This window comes from Lactuca saligna, chromosome 7 (assembly GCF_052625555.1).
Source record: "Lactuca saligna cultivar CGN05327 chromosome 7, ASM5262555v1, whole genome shotgun sequence".
Lineage (NCBI taxonomy): Eukaryota > Viridiplantae > Streptophyta > Magnoliopsida > Asterales > Asteraceae > Lactuca > Lactuca saligna.
This window is the reverse complement of record NC_136423.1, coordinates 9,130,195-9,153,296: the sequence shown is the minus strand read 5'-3', so window position 1 is coordinate 9,153,296 and position 23,102 is coordinate 9,130,195. Positions and strand designations below refer to the sequence as shown.

The 23,102-nt window shown below is 29.9% G+C and overlaps 2 protein-coding genes across 4 annotated transcripts; one reads left to right on the top strand and one right to left on the bottom strand.

The window, feature by feature from the left end:
- The first annotated feature begins 236 nt into the window (after positions 1 to 236).
- Positions 237 to 860, top strand: LOC145006644 (germin-like protein 9-3). Its single transcript, XM_078965725.1, has one exon. The coding sequence runs from the start codon at positions 240 to 242 to the stop codon at positions 858 to 860; it is 621 nt and encodes a 206-aa protein (XP_078821851.1). The 5' UTR covers positions 237 to 239.
- An 11,611-nt stretch (positions 861 to 12,471) lies between these two features.
- ASG3 (SNF2 domain-containing protein / helicase domain-containing protein) lies at positions 12,472 to 18,257 on the bottom strand. Of its 3 annotated transcripts, XM_078964649.1 has the most exons (16): positions 17,940 to 18,257; positions 16,941 to 16,948; positions 16,412 to 16,490; positions 16,168 to 16,328; positions 15,964 to 16,095; positions 15,577 to 15,881; positions 15,325 to 15,442; positions 14,948 to 15,037; positions 14,754 to 14,861; positions 14,439 to 14,642; positions 14,225 to 14,350; positions 13,486 to 14,132; positions 13,266 to 13,411; positions 13,013 to 13,180; positions 12,815 to 12,929; positions 12,472 to 12,696 (listed from the first exon to the last, which is right to left on the bottom strand). In XM_078964649.1, the coding sequence occupies exons 1-16, from the start codon at positions 18,124 to 18,126 to the stop codon at positions 12,669 to 12,671; spliced, it is 2,622 nt and encodes an 873-aa protein (XP_078820775.1). In that variant the 5' UTR covers positions 18,127 to 18,257; the 3' UTR covers positions 12,472 to 12,668. The 3 variants fall into 3 exon arrangements, with proteins under 3 accessions (XP_078820775.1, XP_078820774.1, XP_078820773.1); XM_078964648.1 differs by lacking the exon at positions 16,941 to 16,948 and having other exon boundaries at positions 13,624 to 14,132; positions 17,940 to 18,043; XM_078964647.1 differs by lacking the exon at positions 16,941 to 16,948 and having other exon boundaries at positions 12,473 to 12,696; positions 17,940 to 18,043.
- Between the last annotated feature and the right edge of the window lie 4,845 nt (positions 18,258 to 23,102).

The following is a 23,102-nucleotide window of genomic DNA, read 5'->3' as shown; positions in this document are numbered from 1 at the left end:
CTTTGGTCAATATCTATATTAATTAAAGTTGCAAACGACATGAACAATAATTCCTAAATCCTACAATGTAGTCGTATATGCTTTTTCTTGTTCTCCGGCAATTAAGGACGTGATACAACTTAAACATAAATATCATCGTCATTGTAGTCGTACGTAACACCTATATACAGACTCAAACACCAACACTATATAGCTAGCCATAGAACATAAACAGTTTGTTTGCTATCTCAGTTTCAACCATGGCTACCTCATCTAGAATGCCTATTATTCTCTTACTTGGACTAGCCTTGATTCTAGCCATTTCAAGAACAACACAAGCTAATGACCCTGATATCTTAACCGACTTCCTCACCCCAAATTCGAGCTCTGTTGATGCCAGTTTCTTCACCTTCAGTGGACTCAGTGCGTATTACAACCCAAACCCTAAAAATTTCACAGTCCTTAAAGCTACGATGAACGAATTTCCGGCTCTAAACGGCCAAAGTGTATCCTATGCGGTGCTCCAGTTCCCAGCAGCTGCCGTGAACCCACCTCACACTCACCCTCGTTCAGCTGAACTGTTGTTGGTGATGTTGGGTACCCTTGAAGTTGGATTTGTCGACACCAAGAACGTTTTGTATAATCAAACTCTTCAAACAGGCGACATGTTTGTGTTTCCAAAGGGACTTGTTCATTTTCAGTACAACAGGAACCACAACCAATCGGCGATAGCGATTTCTGCATTTGGAAGTGCGAATGGTGGCCTGCTTTCGGTGCCAAAGTCTGTTTTCACTACCGGTATTGATGATAATGTGCTTGCTATGTCGTTCAAAACAGACGTTCCTACTGTTCAGAAAATCGAGCTAGGACTTAAAAAGTAGAAGATTGATCATCGTTTTCCGTATGTGTTTGCTTGTTGAATGTTGATGATCATGGTGTTTACTGTAAGACATGAAGGATGGGATTTTCCTTAATAAAAGAATGGCGATGTGTATCAAGAAAGCTGCATGAGTTATGAGTATCATTAATTGCACATGGATGACCATTTAAAATTGTTTGTTATATTGTAATAATAAAGTTATCTTAACTAATTTGTTCATTTTTAGTTTTATTTTTATTGATTTGTAATTGTTATTGTTTATAGATGATTATCAGAAATTAGAGTCCAACAGTATATCCCCTAGTCATCTTTCAAAATTCAAATTATGTAAGAATTCATACATAATTTCATCAAAAATTATGGAGAAATCCATCGGGCCTTGCATAACCATACCCTTTTTAAGTTTTAACCATTATGTATGGGTAGAGGGCAAGATTGCGAGACCAGACCGAAAAAGACCGGTCCAAAAAAAAAAACTAGATATGAAAAAGACAGGTCCGAGACCGCTCAGGACCGATCTAAAAAAAGACCGGACCATTTCAGGACCGACCTGAGATCGGTCCATGACCGTTAACGTGCAGCTTTAGGGAGAGGGTAGGTCTCGTCCTAAATAGCTTAATTGGCCCGCATCCAACCTCTAACTTAAGTCAAATACCTAATATTTAAAAATTAAGCCCAACAAGAGAGATAGTTTCTCAAACCGAAATTGTGGTGATGGGTTGTACATCTAACTATTTTGTTTGTGCATCGTTTGTTGTGGTGACCTATTTTGTTTTATAAATTGAATTTTAATAATTGTATTCATAGTATTATATAGTAGGGATGAGAATTTTTGGCCCGAAAACCCGAACCGAACCGAACCGAATTAGGTCCGAATACGCAATTCGATTCGGTTTTCGAGTATCTGTATCTGGCTTATTCGGGTTTCGGGTTATTCGGTTCAGGTTACCCGAATAAGGGTTTATTCGGGCCAAATGGACCGAACCGAATTAGAGAAGTCACATAACTCACATTTTTTCCCTTGATCGATAGCTTATTTGGTCTTGTACTTATATACTTATATATAGATTTTTGGATGTTTTGGTGTTTAATGTTTAGTGTTTAATATGTTGTTTCATAACTATATCTTGATTTTGGTGTTTGTATTTTACATTTTAATCAAGAATAGTTAATCCATGTTATCCGTTTTTATATTCTTAGTTCACAAATTCTAACTCTTTTTGCACCTTTGGAACAATTATATATACTTTGTATTATTTTTTATTAACAAATTTGTTTCTTTAAAAGATTTGTTATGAAATCATAAAATACAAAAGTCATACAAAATACAATAGTTATAATCACATTGTAAATGTTATTTGGGTTATTCGGGTTATATAATAATAATAGGTTATTTTACATGTTATTTGGGTTATTCGAGCCGGAACCGAACCGAACCGAACTCGCATTGCTTATTTGGTTCGGTTTTCGGTTCATACAAATACCCTTATTCGGTTCTCGGGTTATTCGAGTTCGGGTCGGTTCGGTTCGGTTCTGGCCCGAATAACATCCCTATTATACAGCGTGTATTTATAAAAATATTGTTTTTTTAGGATAAAAATGAAAATAGCAAAATAAAGTACAATGGTAAAAAAAAAAAAAAAAAATTAAAGGGCTGGAAATAACAAAGGTAAAAAATGAAAAGAAAAAAAGAAAACAAAGGGCTAAAAATAGCAAAGGAAAATACAAAAGTAAAAATAAAATTAAAATTAAAGATATATATATAATCGGTTGAAAATAACAAAGCAAGCTACAATGGACATTGCAAACTGATATTTTGTACTAGGGATGAAAGTAGGTCTAAATTCGGATCGGTTTACTCGAACCTGAAACCCGGAATTGATGGATTATAAGAACCGAGAATCGGATCGATATACAATAACCGGTTCCGGGTATCAAACCAGGTATAGTGAGTATGGAACCGATTGGAACTAAAAATGGATAACTGGAATTAGATTCGTGTATTAGACCCAGAAATAACTAAAAACCCGAAAATAGAACTGAAAACCTAGAATTATGGAACAAAAGAAAAAAAAAATATGATGTAACCTGGAATAATACTTGTTAATAACAAGAAAGGAGATCATTGTTCGACAAGTTACAAAATTTTCACTCAGGAGGGTTACCACATCTCGTGCAAATGAACGATCTATCAAAAGAATGTCATAAAAGAATTGATATATATCATTTTTTTAAAGTTGTAAGTGATTCAATATGTATGTATATAGAGTGTTTCAAAAGACTATAACTATTACCAAACAGTGAACTATAATTTTTTTTAAATCGGCCCGAATGGACTTATAACGAAACATATATGACAGTTTAAAGTAAAAATTCAACAACAATGTTGTAACAGAAACAAAACAAAACTGATATCTCGTTTTTTAGGGTTTGTAAGTGATTCAATACACATGTAAATAAGGTATTTTTGGAGTCTATAACTATTGTCTATTTAAATAAAAAAAATCAGTCCGAACAAAACTTATAATGAAACAGATATGTCAGTTTAAAACTAACTAAAAACTCAGCAACAAAATAGAAAACAAAAAAAAACAATTATGTAATAGAATAAGAAATTATTTAGACTGAATCAGTAAGCGTATTTTTTCATAACCCTACAATTTCTAGTTTATTGACCTGTTAAACCGGTTTCAATCAGTTAAACTTGGTTCTGATTTTTTTACAAATTCGATTATAAAACCGAAATAACCAATACCAAGAATACCGGGAACCCGGATAAAACTATTTTTAGACCCAATATTCAGACCGTTTATGCATTTTCCGGTTATACTGGTTCCAATTCCAATCTAATTCTAGTTTCGATCTGATTTTCCAGTTTTATAATTCATCCCTATTTTGTACTTAGGAGTAGGCTTAACTTATAACCTTTATGAGTACATACTATGCTAATTTTATATAAAGTATTATACCTTTTTATTATTTTTATTTAAACATCTAAATTTACTTCTTGTTAAAATAATTTATCGACCACTATGACCTGTAAATGTCGGTTTTATTTTTTTTAAGAATAAAAAACTAATGTTTTCAAAACTTTACATCCTAAGACCACTATTTTTATTATTATTATTATAGAGTATATTTTTATCATAAAAGTTAGATATCATAAATAATAATTTTTGGTAATATATATATATATATATATATATATATATATATATATATATATATATCAACTTATAATCATTATTAGAAAGACACTATAATTTATCATTTTTAACTATTTACAAAATATTCTTTGGTTTTTAAATTGAACTAAAATTTATATTTTAGTTGACCTATAAAGTTATATTTAAATTAACAATTTAAGTATTTTAAACAAATTGTTCAAAAGTTCTAGCTTTAAAATGATAATGGTTTGCATAAAACAATATATTAGACCTAATAAATTAAGTATAATATGTTAAAAGTTAAAAATATAATTTTATAAGTAGAAGAAAATATATCCTTTTAATATTGAAATTTAGTTTATATATAATTACACTTTAGGTTTTATATTTATTTAACCATATTAACAACTTATAATCATTATTAGAAAAAAATTGAAAAATCATACGTGTTTCAAATGAATATGATAAAAGGAAAAATGAATATAAGTTTCAAATAATGTGGTGAAAGGAAAAATGATTCATTTATAAATATATAATGAAATGATAATTATGGTGTTTTGGATTTTGACCCTTATTCGTAATTTATGATTTTCTATTCTGGGGAAGTCTTTTTTTTTCATGATTTAGTTCTAGAATGCCACTTATTTTGATTCTTCAATACATATTTAATAATATTTAATACGGAAATTTTGCTTGCCGTTCAAAAAAACATATATAATATGGAAAATTTTCAAAAAAACATGGAAATTTTCAAAACAAACATTTTATGTTGGAAGAATTAATGATCGCAAGTCCCAAAAATAAGAATTAAATATAAAAATTCTAATTTCTTCATTCTAATCCCCTTTGTCATGTGCAACATGTCATGGGACAAAATAATAATTTTAGAAAAATAATGGACCTAATGGATAATTTTACAAAAATAATGGGACATACTAGTAGATTTATCAAAATTTATATATAATGTATAAGCATATTTTTAAGTATTCTTAAGCATGTTTATATATCTTTTATGTATTTATGTATTTTTTAAGATTATTTATATAGTTTTTTTTACATTTTTTATGTATTTTCAATATATAAACATATTTTTTTATGTAAGTATGTTTATGTATTTTTATGTATTTTGGTATATTTCACATATTTATGTACTTTTTAAGTTTTTTATATAGTTTTTACTTACTTTTATGTATTTAAAGTATATAAACGTATTTTTTATATATCTTTATGTATTTTGGTTTTTTTACGTATTTATGTATTTTTTATTTTAATTTTCATTGTAAGCTAACTATTAGATCTTGTAAACGAAGAAAACAAACACTAGAGTTTTTTAAAATGTTTTTTTCGAAGACCATCCTTAACAATCAACGTTATTTCTTCTTTTTTATTTTTGAATTTAGTTTGTAGATGAACAAAATTTACGAATATCTTTATTAATTTTTTTTTGTTAAAGAACTTTTGGAATAAAATCTTTAATCATAATTAATAAATCCCATAGAAGTTTGTTCTATTTCACATTTTATATGATTTTGTTCAATGATGATTTTTACATAAACCTGTCGTCTAGTCTTCAATATAACTTATATATATATATATATATATATATATATATATATATATATATATATATATATATATATATATATATATATATATATATATATATATATATATAGTTGGCAACAAGATTAGTATTGGATTACATATGATTAATTGCAAAAAAAAAAAAAAAAAAAAAAAAAAAAACTTAAAAAGAAAAATACATATAAATATGTAAAGCCAACGATTGTAATGCAAGAAAAAAAGAACATTCCAAATGAGTTATGGTTGATTAGATAAGGGTAATAAAGACCAAAATGAACAATATTAGGGATGAGATTTAGAATCGGACCGGTTCGGAACCGGAACCGGTTTTCCCATATTATAAGAACCGGGAACCGGACCGTCGGTCCCGGTTTTTCGGTTATTTTTCAAATTAGAACCGGTTGAAATAGTATAGATGATATGCTATCTTCCAGAGCTTGTAAATGATTCAATACTTAACAAAATTAAGACTTTTTATATTCTAAATTGAAGTACAAACACTAAATTACACGATGAAAAAAGAATCAAGTAATTCCGACTTCATATGAGTGAGTTATACGCATTTTAAAAGCCGCACAGATTCCAAAAAAATGTTTCAACAGAAAATACGCAGCATTGATATGTTGTCTTCCGGGGTCTATAACTGATTCAATATCTAACCAAATTAAGTGTTTTTATAGTCTAAAATGAACTACAAACATCAAAGTACATGCTAGAAAAAAAAATAAGTAATTTCGATGTCATATGAATGAGTTATGCTCATTTAATAAAATGGGACAGATTAAAAAAAACAAAAAAAAATGTTGAAATAGAAAAAACGCAGCATCAGTATTCTTTCTTTCGGGGTTTGTATCCGATTCAATATCTAACCAAAACATATGTGTGTATAGTCAAAAATGAATTACAAACTCCAAATTACATGTTGGAAAAAAATCAACTAATTCCGATTTCATATGAGTGAGTTATACGCATTTTAAAAAACGGAAAAAATGTTAAACAGGTTCCGGTTTTTAGATCGGGACCGGTTTTCATAAAAATGAAGAACCGGTAACCGGACCTAATTACAATTCCGGTTCCGGTTCCGGTTCCGGCGATTCTAATGCTCATCCCTAAACAACATATGAGCCATGGGTGATCTTGTCACAAAATGACTATCTTTCGATTAAATATCACAAAATAAAACTAACAAGTGTCTAATTATAAATTCGAAATATGTGCCTTGCTCCCGAGTTAAATATCTTTCATATTCTAAAGAAAAAATGTAAACAGTAATCTACCCAACAAAAATTGGGAAAAATTACCTTATTAAACACAAAAATCTCTAAAAAAAATCTCAGTATTCTTAGAAAATTAACTACTAAACCCATTTTTTTAATAGAAAAACTCAAAGATAGGGACTAATTTCTTCACTTTAGCCCATTTTGATCTGTTCAACATATCACGAGATCAAATCGTAAAATACATAAATATTTTACATCTATCATCATATAACTAAGATGCTGATGTGAAATCTATTGAACTTTGTGGTATATGAATTTGAAAGGTTTAAAAAGAAGGTTGTATAAAAATGAAATTTTGACGTCACAATTAAAATTTGGAAGTACATGTAAGTTTAGATGTATATGCATCGGAGATGCTCTTATTCAAGCTTGGATGTATATGTAAGTTTGAATGTATATGCATTGAAGATACTCTTATTTCAAATAGTGTTTTGTTTGTGGCATTGCATAATCATATTGGAAAAACCACTCTTATTGATCAAAGTCGATGGTTTGTTTATTCATTGATAGATATTAGGAAATTCTTTAGAACAATTTGTTATTAACTGAGTTAAGTACATAACTTATTTTGGTAACGAGCCCATCATTGTATAGATTGGTGATTGTTAGGCCTACTTTGGACCATTTCGTATAAGCCTATAATTCCTTTGCAATCTTGTACAAGCCTAAAAATCATAATCTAAAATGGTATCAAATCTTTTTCTCTAATCCCTAATTCTCACATTCTCTAGGGTGGGTTTTTCATGAAATTTTTGGGCTTGGGTTTTTTTAAGTGGATATGCTTCAAGTTTGGATAACCGGTCATGCTTTCTTGGACCAAAACCGGGCCTTACATAACCACATATTTTTAACCATTACCGGTAGGTCTTGCTCTAAATCGGATAATCGGCCTAATTCCATCCTCCAACTTAAGTCAAATACCCAATATTTAAAAATCAACACCAAATAATTTCTCAAATTGGGGTTGTGGTGATGTAGTCTTAGATTTTCAGTTGTTTCTTGGAATGGGCTAATTTAATTGAATTGTTTTAGAGTCTTTTACATCTTATTTTTCTGGTCATTGATCCATGTATTTCCTTTAAGTGGACCACCTGCACAATCACTACAATCCACGCCATGGCCATCAAACATGACATGTTGACATCTATGCTTCCGGATTTGTTTTTTCCTAAATTTCCATCAATAAAGAAATTGGAAAGAGGAGTCGAGGAGGGAAAAAGTTGAACAGGCGTAGTGACAAGTGTATTAAGGTGGGAAAATTGACATTGTTTCAAAATATTGTGGGAATTTTCAAAAGGTACATTCAATGTTTTGGTTGTATATTTCTTTGTATGGGTGGGTAAGTGTGGACCTTATGATTTGACAATTTATATGGGCGGGTGTGTACCCTGTGATTTGACACTATTTCAAAATACCGTGGGAATTTTGAAAAATCTTATTTTATTCGTACATTCATTACTTTGTGTGTACCTTTTTTGTATGAGTGAATGAGTTTGTACCCTATGGTTTGACAATTTATATGAGATATGAGTACATAGAGTACCACCTATTTCAAAATGGTTGGATAACTATCACTTTATTAAAATATGATAAGAAAATTTTATAAGTTTCTAAACTAACACCCTAATTATAAGGATATGATTAACAATGCCAATTAATTATTATTTGATATTATATTTACTCAGCGGAATGAAAGAGTGAAGACTGAAAATAAAAACATCAAACAATGTCAAGCTTCTCCTCATTTTCTAATTCTTCATACTCATCATCGTGTTTTGCTACGTCACATTCATCTCGATCTCCATTTCACCCTCAAACTCCGCATTATCCACTTTACCATATGGTAATTCATCTACAACCTCTAAGCTTAAATTCGGAGCACCTGCATCATTTGCAACATCAACTTCTTCGTTTAGATTCGTTTTTTGCTACGTCACCTTCATCTCGAACCGGTAGCCTTTTTAGAGCTTCTTCAGCTTCAGCTTTAGCTTCAATTAGTTTAATTAGTTTTATAACCGTGATTCTCACGGTTATAAACTAGTATATATATATATATATATATATATATATATATATATATATATATATATATATATATATATATATATATATATATATATATATATATATATATATATAGGGAAAAGTGAATATACCCTTAAGGGTATATAAGCTTAGGTACCCAAATTCATCATACTACGTCGTTTTGTATCATATAATACATTCTAATTGTTTAATGTTCTTATAATTTAACTTCAAACTTGATTAATTCCAACATTATTATAAATTTCACATAAATCTTCCTTTTACGTAATTTTCATTTTCAACTACAATATATATAGCCTAATAAGTGTTCGGCAAAAAAATGTGATATAAGAGAAAAATATTAGTGAAATTTCGAAAATCTTGAAAGTTTATCAAGTTAAGAGTTGAAGTTTACACACATTATAATAAATATATTAAACAAAACGACGTATATTTATTTTTCCATATATATATATATATATATATATATATATATATATATATATATATATATATATATTCAATAATTTTTTATATTTATAGTTTCGGTTATTGTTAAAAAAAGCCGTTACATTTTAAGCTCATTTATAGCTAAGTTATGGCTTAATTCTTTTAAACAAAAAAGAAAAATACAAGAACCATGGCTTTAAAAAAAACAAAATTATAGGGTTTTCAAAAAAATAACAAAATTATAGTTTTTTCAAAAAAAAAGGTGCATTTTTATATATCATTATGATTTTATTTTATTATATTTTTTGTTTAGGAAAAATAATGTTGTAATATCATTTTTTTTTTTGTCGATTATAACAAAATGTATTATTTTATTGTAATCTTATTATAACAAAATGTATCGTATTACTATAACTTTATTGTATTTTTCTCTATCTCATTGATGATATTATTTAATATATTCACTCTATCTCAAAAAAGGTATTATCTTAGCATGATATTTGTATGATAGAGTGTATTATCTTTAAGTAAGAAATTATCTGTTAATAGTGGGTATTAGCTATAGGAATGTACCCTCTATTAGATATTATGTTAGATAGAAAGATTACAATCAGATATAATATATTTTGTCAGACAGAGAGAATACAATAAGATTATATTAAAGTAATACATTGTCACGCAAATAGAAATTTAGATGCATTTTATGCATATTTTAGCATGTTTATTTACATCTTTGCATCATTTTATCATCTTGGGGCAGTTTTTTTTTTTTTTTTTTTTTTTTTTTTGTGGAATTGGAAAAAAATTTGCCGATTTGAAAGAAGTTCACACATCATTTGAAATTGCTCTAGAATTTCAATGAACTTTTGGATTGATATCGGTGTGTGTTTTTCATTGTTATTTACGTGGACATATGGAGATAGAAATGCAAGAAGTCAGGAAAGGCATTGTACTTTTATGTTCACATGGGTCGTGACTCGTGAGTTTATAGTTCATTTCACACGGACTATTTGATTGGCCTTTCTACTTGGCAAAAAAGGGTTATGTGGATGCTTTTCCGAAGAGTTTTAAAAGCATTTGGAAACGATTATTCCCATGTTTGCAAAATATTGATTTATGTTCGATCTATTAATTCATTTTAGCCACGATAAACTAAAAATCTTGATTTCCGATTTCATGTCTTAGTTCATCATAGTCATTGAATTGATTTTGGAAAGGGTTTGAGTTTAGCGACGCATGTTTGGTTTTGAATTAAATTCGTAATTTTTTGTTTGATTTATGTAGTTCGTTTTAGATTAGACCAATTCTTACAACCTTATTTTATTTTTAAATGTTTAATTGTTTTAGGAATTAAAAATATTTACAATCAGATGGTTCTTAATCTATTATTATACTACTCTTGACTTCTGCATATGTCTCATAAACTTGAATCATCAATCTGATGAAGGGATGATGTATCCCCTACCACTAAACCAACATTACTCCTTTAGTCGAAGTTTAACACACAACAATAGATGAAATAGACTTGAAATTGGATATTTTTACCGTTGACTATTCAATTCTTATCTACATCAACTTCATATAGTTTTATACTAATGTATCCATGAGGACATGAACCCTACTTTCACTATACGGCTCTTTTGTGCACATAGCAAAGTTTATATATTTTTTATATGTTGCCTTGACAATCAAACAAAATTTATATTATAATAAGATAATGCACCATCTAATGCAACGAAAAAAGATATTAATATATACTAATATTACAGGAAGATAATACTTTATGTGATCGAACATATTTGGATGAGTTAAAAAAATACAATAGTAATACTACAATGAGATTATTTTGCTAAAATAAAGAAAATATAATAAGAATATTATAAGATAATAAATTATATAAAGTCATTTTTAAAACCTTAGACCTTTTAAGTCTATCATTGTCGGTAATGATTTTTTTTACCAACTAAAAACACAAATATGTAAACATTTTGTTTCTTGTCATTCTCTTTATTAAAAGAATTATGGTTTAATGGAGTATAATTTTTACAATATTTTTAAAAATTAAAATATTGACAATTATAACTATACTATTTTGATAAAACTACCTAATCTACATGAGGCTAGAGAAAGTGGATGCACCAAGCCCACTCGCCAAACTTGTTAGCACACGCCAACATGGCCGCCTAATGCACTAAGGGAGGGAGGGAGAGGGAGAGGGAGAGGGAGAGGGAGAGGGAGAGAGAGAGAGCTTTTTATATTAGTTTTTTTTCTGTCAAATATAATAGCAAAACTCAATTATTCCCTAGCATGATATATTTAGAGCATCTTCAATGGTAATATCATTATATACTTAGATCATCTTGTTAAGACTTAAAATAAGTTTCACATTATCATTTCATTAATTTTAACATCTACATAAATAAATAATTGCTCTAATGGTTAAGCTTATTTGAATAGTTTTTTTTCTAAATTTAATTAATTTATCTCATCTTTTTAAAAATGTTTTATAAAACTTTCTCGTTTAAATAGTTTACTTTTAAACAAAAATAATTATTTAATACAAATATATCAGTTCATTTAAAATACAAAAAAAATATTATGATATAGTTATAAAAATAAAATGAAATCATTACAAATATTATATTACTGTCTTAACAATTGTATTTTAGAACGAAAATGTTATTAAATACTTATATAGAGTAATTAATAAATACATAAATAAAATTATCTAAAACTAAGTTATAATTGAAGATGTAAATTGATATATGGTTAAAATAAAAGGTGATACATGTACAAGTTGCAAAAACTAAAATTTAAAAAAAAAAAAAAAAACAAAAAACAAAAAAACAAAAAAAAAAAAAAAAAAAAAAAAAAGCTATCCTCTTCAATATTGTTAAGTTTGTTAAGCGGTCATTTTTTTTAAATACATAATAATAAACCTTCCATTGAAAATGCTCTTAAGTGAATATACACTTTCTTTTCATATATACTTGGCTAGTTGGCTTACTTCTCTTTCACAATCATTCATTTCTAAAGAGTATTTATCTTCAATACGTTACATCTATTCTCTCTTATGAATATACACTTTCTTTTCATATATAAATTCCCAATAGTGTCTTTTTTGTTTGCTAGTTTGTTTTGTTAGTAATTCAATTTATACATTTTATATTACAATAACTACGTAAATTATAACATTAAACAATTATACAACATAACATAAAAAGTTACTACACTGAATAAGATACAATAGTATAAAGCTATATGAAGTTAAAGTAGATATGAAGAACTCACTTGCCTCCACTCTCAAGACGAACCTCGCCGAAAATAGTACCTGAAAAATCATAAATACAATTCTTCTAAATTACACCAACTTTTGATTATTTTTTACAATTTCTTTTTTTTTTTTTTTTTGCATAAGTTTTTTACTAAAATAATGGAGGTGGACTTACACGTATATCTTTATGCCATATAAAGCAGCATACTTTCGAAGCAGACGTTCAACTGAGTACCACTCTGACCGGTCTGCCCCATCTTGGTACCCGATTCGTGGCATGTGGATGGAAGCTATTTATTTTATTCACAATAATAAATTAATAATAATAATTAACAATAATTATACAAATATTAATAATAATTTAAAAAAATACCAGAATTTTTAGCAGCTGAAAATGAAGCTCTAGAGAGGCACTGTTCCAGATCAGAAATAGAGATACTGCTCCGTGGCACTTTCCGTCTGGGATTATATGATTGGACAACAGCTAGGCCCACCCACTCACGTCCTTTATTATTGTTATTGTTACTGTCCACGTCACCACCTGCACAATGTTCCTAACACTTTCTAGAACTTTCTACAACAACTAAAAAAATGAATTGTATTAGTTAAGATATTAAGATGCTGACCTGTCACTTGTATAAGATGGAGGTCACCAAGATGAAGGTCCCCAAATTCAGAAGCTCGTTCATACGCAGATGGGATTTGAGGGGAAAGCTTAGCTAATGCATCAAACATACCACCATGTCCCCACTTCCCCGAATCATCAACACAGCTGTAAAAAATAAAATAAATTAAAATAAAAAACGGAAGTAAGACGCTATACGTAGAAACAAGAAGAGTAATCGCCTGAATATTATAGAGGAGTCAGAAGGAGAAACTTTAGAAGGCTGTGTACAATCTCCATAGACAAAATTCACCAAACCAGAATCCAAAAGCATGTTATTGGTAGGGCCCACAACATCCTTCACATTCAACGACTCATACCCTTGAGCTTCCCATTTCGCCAATTTCTTCTCTTCGGCCTTCTTCCTAACAGACTCTGCTTTCACTCTCTTCTCCTCCATTACCAGTAAACTTCTCTTATTTCTCTCCTCCTCCAATGCTGACTCATCACATTTCTCCGATGTCTCCTTGATCTTCTCAACCCACGAAAGATACGAAACTTCATCAACACCAGGGTCAAAGTCAACATCATGTCTTCCATGTCCACCTAATTGCAATACATCATTTGAATCGATCTTAACCGTTGGATCATTTCCGCCATGTCGGAAGGCGATCACCTTATCGATTATATCATTCAATTTTGACATGTCTAATTGATGATCTGAATTCTGTTTGGGATCGAGAATACGTAGACTCAGTATAACAGATCGAAGATCAGTTGGAGCAACTCCTACCATGTCTTTGCATTCCTTTTCCTTGTCTATATTATCATCTTCACCTATCACATCATGACTCAGTTGCAACTTCCTCTCTGCTCTCTGCATGATAACCTACAAGAGAGGGGTATTCATTCAATTCAAAGGTTTAAAATACCAACCAGCCTACTTACTGCTTTTAACAACATAATTAAATTTTAACTCACCTCCTCCACTGTGCGTTCAGTGACTAAATTGATGGACATGACATGGTTCATTTGACCAATCCTGTGGGCCCTCTGTAACGCCTGCTTATCCACCTGTGGATTCCAATCTTGCTCATAAAATATAACCTGCATTTATTTTTGTACAATACTCAGTCAAACAATGGGACCAAGTCAAAGAAGAGAGAAAAAGGGATGGTAGTATTGCAAAGCTCACAGTGTCAGCAGCTACAAGATTCAACCCAACTCCCCCTGCTCTGGTGGAAATCATGAAGACAAATGCAGAGTCGGAATCAGCTTCGGAATTGGAATTTCCAATTCCGGACTTTCGGCTAAAACTTCTTATTGCAGCAAAACGCTCTTCAGCCCTAATGGATCCATCAAGCCGCTCATAAGGGTATTTTCTCAATTCCATATAATCCTGTATTTCAAGATTTTCCAAAAATGTTTAAGTTTAAATAATCACAGATGGATATACATAAGCACAGCTGACAGGTGGCAGTTTTTTTTATGAAAAGATAAGGAAGTAAACCTGTAATACATCAAGTGTGTGTGTCATCTGTGCAAACAGAAGAACACGGTGTCCAGAAGCATGTAGCTTCTGAAGTAGCTGGTCTAGGACTACCAGTTTGCCACTTGCCTGAAAGAAATCATAAAGATTTTTAATTTATTACTAACATTTTGTATGATTTTATAAATAAATAGAGATATGATATGTTTTTATACCTGAACCAAGTGCTCACCCTCTTCATATGGTTCTGGCTCTATACCAGCAAAGAGGTAAGGATGACTACATGCTTTACGTAGTTGTATTACCTGATTAAAGTATCAACACAAGCCATCAAACATTAGTTCTCAAAAGTAATTTACATTTTCTGTCCCTGTACTATATTGTGTTCTTTGAATACGGTCCAAAAGGAATCCTTTTTTGCATCTTCCTTCCCTAATGCAATGATTTTCAACACTTTCTGTCCTCAAGTCATCTAAGTTAAGTAGGTAACAGCCCAATCATTAAATTTATGAAAAATGACTGACTTGCCCTCGTCTTATTTTTGTTTTAAATGTTCATGATAGTAAGCCTAGAAGGAGACATGTTGGCTTACAATATTCTGCAAGGATTGATGACTAGTAGTTCCAGAAGACAAAGCTAGAAGCTTAGGAAGCTCTCTTCTTAGTATTGACATATACACCTTCTTCTGCAAGGTCACCAATGGAGCCATCCTGATTTTTTTTTAAAATGGAATCTGTTAACGAAATTGGTATCTAAAGTAATGATAAGGGTATTTTGGTCTTTTAATAAAAAGGAAGAATGGAATTGACAACGAAACAAACACGCCCCATAATAAGAAACTTACACTGTGATTTCAGTAAGAGGTGGCAAAGAAAGGGTCCCACTTTGAATAAGCCTTGACTTTGTTCTTCGAAGCATGAATGCCCCCAAAATATATCTTAAGCTTTTGAACTTCTCCTTATCTACTGATGCACCTTTACCTTTACCTTCTTTAAATTTTGAGCAGAATTGCTCCAATGTCCCAAAGATTGAAGGCATACAGAAATGCAAAAGTGCCCAAAGTTCAGTAAGACTATTCTGAATAGGTGTTCCAGTCATGAGTAGACACCTAGGCATCATATAACTCTCTCTGAGAACATTATACAAAACCTGAAAAACAATCAAACAATCAGTAAACCTGAAACACACTTTAAAGAAACTAATAAACTAGTCTTAAAAAGTTAAAACCTACACTGGAAGGATTTTTAAGTCTTTGAGCCTCATCAATAACAACATAATTCCATGGAATTTGAGAAAGAAAGTCTTGATCGATTAAAGCTATATCATATGTTGTAAGGAGCACATCAAAAGGTAACGCCTGCACCTGAAAAACTCAACGCCACATCAGCATGCATATCCACGTCAGCAAGAACTTGTTGGACTACTTATTACTTACATTGGGTGGTGATGATTGTTTTTGCACATGTTCAAACATTTCTCTTCTCAAAGTACGTCTGTGTTGTTTGTCTCCAACATAACGAAGAATGGTCAACTTTGGGGCGAATTGGTTGACTTCTGATACCCATCCATCAGTTACACTGAGAGGACAGAGTATCACTGTACAAAACATGTATTAAAGAATTAATAAATAATCAAAACATGTTATGTTACAAATAGCAAACTAGTTTTTGATTACTTACAAAAGGGTCTGTGTAATCCACGAGAAAACTTTAAATAACTTAGGAATGAGATGGCTTGTAATGTCTTTCCAAGCCCCATCTGTTAGTAACCAATTAAAGGATGAGTACAAGAATTTGAATTAAAAAAATGTGGGGATTTAGTCCCATATAGATGGAAAAGAAGTGAATAATTTAATTATTTTCTATCTATGTGGAACTAAATCCCAACAACCATACTCATATTGAATACCCTTTATGTTAACCATGGAATTCTAGAATTAAAGTGGCATAATTTCATGATTTTATTACATGATTTCTCCAAAAATTGATATGGGATTTTCCAGTTGTAGTTTTTGGTTTCAGTTTTTTAGGGACTTATCTTGGCTTCTTTACTGTGCACATTGTTTTCTTAAATAAAGTGGATGAAAAGGTTTAACTTTTGCATTATTTTCATTAATGTTTTAGTTGCCAATTCAACAATTAGAATGTAAGTAAGAGATTTCAATAAACTTTGCAAGCTTCCAGTTTCGATGTAGAAATGCAAGTATACCTCATCTCCTGCAAACACACGAAACAAAACCACCCAGTCACCACAATTCATATTCTTGAGTAGATAGTCTTACTACAATGAAACAAAATGCTAGCAAAAAGATATTAAGTGACCATCATAATAGCATGAATTCAAATTCAATTAACCAAGGCTACTTCACAGATAAACTGAACCAGTTGTGAGCTTTTTACATTTTCAGTGAAGAAATGATTACTCAAGGGTAGTTCAAGGGTAGAGTTCATGGTCAAGGGCTGATTCAAGTTTAATCATGGTTCAACCGTTCAAGTTTAAGTTTTTCAATTTTAGTTTCATCTGCAAGTTGAGTTTCAAGTTTATTACTCTCAATCGAATAGTGATCATCAGCTTGATTCAAGTAGTGAGATCATAAACTCTGTCACTCCAACAAAGCATCTTGCATCCCCTAATCTCAAATTTGGCTCTTTATGAGATCCCAACCGATACAAGAAAAGGTATTTTTGTTAAATTGAAATCACGGGATGAAGCTAACCTTGATGAAACTGAGGTGTTACTTTTATCAATGTCGTCTCCTCATGTCTACATTTAACAGTTCATATAAGCAAAAACAGCATTTCCATCATTCTCAATTAGGAAGATAATTAGATAACTGAGGAGACACTCACTTGCTTTGATGAAAGTTGGATTGTGAAAATGCGCAAAAAAGGCTCGTTATGGGTGAAACCACACAAAAGTAAAGGGTTCCAATTTGGGATTAGGTCGTTATTCTAATTTCTAAATAAAGTGCCATAGGCTAATCATCTTAACGTTTTGCGATTCTCTAAATGTACGCATACAACATGACAAGAAAACATACTGAGAGACGGTTCGCAAGCATAAGTGGCAGGGATTGATGAACTCAAAATTTGCCCAAACTAAGACATTTGAGTAAATGTCAACGAACAGATTATTTCCCAAAAAATGAGGACAAATTCAAAACTTGCAACAGAATCTTAGATTACAAAACTGAAACGAATTGCGTACCGAGAATAACGTTGACACCGATAAGGTATCGCCGTATGAGCCATGAGAGTCCTTCAATTTGGTGAGGCTTAAGAGTCGCCGTTACACCATAGTCGGAACAGTTGACTTGCGCCTCCGCGGTAGCGGCGCGGGCATCTCCTTCGAATACGCACTTGGCGGCGGCGATTAATCTCTGTTCGTAGTTCATTTTCTTTGGTTTGGCGCAAATGCTAATGAGTTTGAATTTTGGTGAAAATATATTCCAAAAATACCAAATCGTCAAACTTACATAACAAGAATGGAGGAATTGAGAAGGTTGTTTCGGTAAATTTGCACTTGTATCGTGGCAGTACTTGGAAACGTGGCGTATGTGTGGGGGGTGTTGTCAAAACCATTTTCACCAAGTCAAAACCACCTTTATTTGTCGTGCGCCTCGTCATTATTTCATTAGGACCAAACTATAATATAAAAAAACTTTTACATTTATAGTCCCCTATATTATATATTCTTTTCAATTTTACTTTTTTATATTTTAAATATAACCAAACCATGATATAAAAGACTTTTTACATTTATAGTCCCTTTTATATATATATATATATATATATATATATATATATATATATATATATATACTAGTCGTCTACCCGCGCAAAACGGCGGACGGCGAATAATTTGATCTCTTTAGAATTAAAATCATTTTGCGTTCACTTCGAGAAATGAAAATTAAATGATATCTATTTTTCAAGAGCATTATCATATCATATTAATGGAGTGTTTGGCTAAGCTTTTCTTGTGCTAGAAGGTCAGTACCTTCTTTCGCTTTTTATATTTTTTCGATCATTTTTTGTTCCTATATCAAATGTATGTATTCATATATTTCGATTTTCTTTGTCACAAATTACATGAAATCAGTTAACTACTTTTCTGAAACTTTTCAAATAAACATGAAAATGTATTATGTACCTTTAACAAAACAAAAATTAACTATCCTGGAAACTGACATTAATTACGAAAATGTTATATTTATATATTAGAAATGATTATGATTTTTTTTTAATTTTTATGTCATAAGAATCCGGTTAATTTTGGTATGATTTTAAAATATCATTGAAATTATTATGTTTTTATATATCATATCAACCTACTTTTTTATCTTCGTATAGTAACAATAAAATTTATTAATTTACACAACAAATATAGATATTTCAAATTTTGTAATATTATTATACCTTACAAAATACAACTTCTTCCAAAATAAATTTTCGTCGGTAATTTCATCCATAATTTCAACAAATTTAAATTTGTATTTTCTTTATATAAATTTTTTTTAATGATCCTGATTTTTTTTCTCCAAAAGTATATCAAACATTTACGTTTTGGATAATACTGCGCTATTATAATTATTATTTTCCAAAAGTATATCCGTTTAATGAGGAATTTGATATAATAAAGGAAGTGAATGTTAATTAAAATGAGATATATATTTTATAATTATTACATGAGTTTATTAAAAAAATTAATATCAAGGTGTAAACATTAAACATTTTTAAAGTGAAATTTCAGAATACATACAAACGATAATGTTGTACAATGAAATATAAAATTGAATAGACTGGAAAAAAAAAAAAAAAAAAAAAAAAAAAAAAAAAAACACTATTAAAGCAATCAATCTTGAAAATAACATATTTATGAAAAATTATAAAGTAAGATTAAAATTATAAGATATTAAGGGATTTGTAAAAAGTACATTTAGTAAAAGCGTTACGGTTATTAGAAAAAATAAGACCGTTAAGATTAGTGAAAATACAATATATAAACTAAATTATCACAATAGTAATGAAATGTCATTATTTGATATTTCATATAATTGACAGATATATCAAATTAAATTGATATACTAAAATTATTCAAAGTTGTGCCAAAACTAATGCAAAATTTTTGCGAACACTAAATAAATAAGAACAAACATAAAAGCTAGCATTTATATTTATAATCAATTTAAAATATACCAATCATGATTTAGAAAAGAATCTCCATTGATGATATACTAAAATTAAATCTATATAACATTTAACATTTTATAAATTATATTACATAACTTTATTTGAATAAATGAAATAGTTTTTAATATTTAATGTAATAGAAAAACGGTATATTGATTGTCAATATATGTTTAATTTAGGTAACATTATTATGCAATGAACGTCTAATTAAAATGTTTATAATTATATAAATATCATAACTATATAAGACGAGGAAAATCGTTCAACTAATAAAACAAAAAATGATGTCTATAAATAGATCTTTCAATGATTATATATATTTATCGTTTTCAATGTATTTTCTACATATTTCAATAATACCAATAACCATATATATTTTTTATAATCATTATACAATATTTATAAACGATTATATGTTTTTTATGCGTTTCTCGCGTTTAACGCGGGGTATAATCTAGTTAATTACAAAGTATATCTTTTACTTTTTCATAAATTCAACTAGCAATTTAAGCTGGTGAAATCATTCTCAAAAATCATTTGATATATTTATACGCTAATAACTCGTATAAATTTGACCGAATTTGAGACCAAATATCTTGATTATATATGTTATAACAAACCATTGAATCAAATTTGATCCTCGCATATAGGGCTGTAAACGAACCAAACGAACACGAACAAGGTCTTGTTCATGTTCGTTCGTTTAAGTTAGCCGAACAACAAACGAACACGAACGGATAAACGAACGAGATTTTCTTGTTCATGTTCGTTCGTTTAACAAATTACTTTGTTCATGTTCGTTCATTTATGTTCGTGAACATGCTAAACGAACATAAATGAACAAACATAAACGAACAAAGACCAAAAAAACACAATTAAACACATATGAACACAAACGAACATATAATATAGCAATATAATAAAAAATAATTGAATATAGATGAATATAAATAAACTTAAACAAACGAACATAAACGAACGTAAATAAACATCATAAACGAACGTTCACGAACATAAACGAACGAACGAGACCATTGTTCATGTTCGTTTATTTAACTAAACGAACGATAATTTTTGTTCATGTTCGTTCATTTATTAAATAAACAAACTTCCCGTCGAACGTTCAGTTCGTTTACAGCCCTACTCGCATACAATTGAATAAGATTACCTTTATTAATATATTATTTATTTGAATCAACTGGTATTGGATTACCTTTATTAATATATTGTTTGTGATCCATTCAACCCACTTTCCACATCATTTAATTAAATTAAAAAAATAAATAAATAAATAAATAAAATATAGCATTTTTTTATTTAAAAATAAATATTTGCTAATTTAGAAACAAAAAAATCTAAAATAATATTAAAAACAATATTAATTAAAAAACCACACTACAAATAGAAAAAAAATACACGATAATTAAAAAATACTTCAAAAAAACAAAATAATTAAGATCCTAAAACGATAATTAAAATTAACTAGTTATCCAAATTTGAAATGTAGACATGTTCAATGTGATCGATAAAATTAGATCGAAATCGGTGGTGGGTTTCATCATTGTGCAATTCATGTATAATTTCTGGGTCTTCGACTTCGTCATTGGGGAGTCGAGCTGATGAACAGGAGATATCGCAGCACCCTCGGTTTTCAGTATCATATTGTGCAGTATAATACAAGCATACATTATGTTTTGTGTTTTCTTCACCGTCATAGCTCGTGCCGGCATCTTTAATATGTCCTAACGTCCTTTAAGGACCCCAAACGCACGTTCTACGTCCTTTCTTGCTGATTCTTGTGCCGCCTTGAACCGTTTCTTTTTGTACGTTATTGGATGTGGATATGCCTTCACGAATACATCCCATGTTGGATATATTCCATCGGCAAGATAGTAAACATGCTTGTAGTGTTCACCATTCATATCAAATGAGCAATCGGGTCCTGTTCCATGATATTTCTCATCGAACAATGGTGATTGATAGAGGACGTTCAAATCATTGTTCGAACCAGCTACACCATAGAATGCATGTCAAAACCATAAATCTTGTGATGTCACTGTTTCTAGTATCATTGTTGGATACTGATGGTCACCCCTCATGTATTGGCCTCTTAGTTTAGTTGGACAATTCCTCCAATTCCAATGTGTGCAGTAAATGCTACCAAACATTTCAGGGAATCCATGTCTAGCTTCATGTCCTTCATACAATTTTTGAATGTCAGTGGATGTTGGACAGCGTAAACATTCAGCCTTATACATTTGGACAATACCATAACAAAAGTTTTATAGAGCTTCACGAGAAGTTCTTTCTTATATATTTAAATACTCATCTAATGAGTCTGGGTTATAACCCTTCGCTAATTGATGTATTGTTGAGGTGCATTTTTTTAGCCCACTGGAACTTCTCTGGTTTGTTACATCCCATGTTGTTTGAAAATATGGATAATTCATATCTAGGTCACCAACAAGTTGCATAAACAAACCTTTGCTCATACGAAACCTTCTGCGGAATAGATCATGACCATATGTTGAATCATCCGCAAATTAATGTCGGATCAGTAGTTGTTCAGCCTCTAAACGATCTATTTGGATTGTGTTTCTCCTTTGATTGTTACTTGAGCTAACATTATTCTAGAGAAGAAGTTGTGCCGTACGAGATAATGCAGGTAACAAATTATTGTTGATAAGTTCATCCTCATAAGATGAACTATCGTTGTTACCATCCATTACTATTTTGCGAATGTTTGGATTCATTTTGAAAGAGAGAGAAATGATAGAGAGAAAATGAAACAAACATGTATAGAGAGATAATGAAACAATCATATATATATATATATATATATATATATATATATATATATATATATATATATATATATATATATATATATATATATATATATATATATATATATATATATATATATATATATATAGTGAAACAAGAGAATCTTAATAAAAAGAAAACAGGAAAAGAAAAAGAAAAATAATCATAAAAAAGAAAAAGATTCTCAGTCAAATGATGTCGACATTCCGAACTTCACGGGTTCTACAACTCCCAACCATATCTAGTTGCAATTTCTCATCTCCTTTCAAGAACCGTGCTCAAAATAGCTCCAATCAAATGATCATACGGTCGTATAAAATACTCCATATTTTGGTTCTTTATCTCTCGCTCC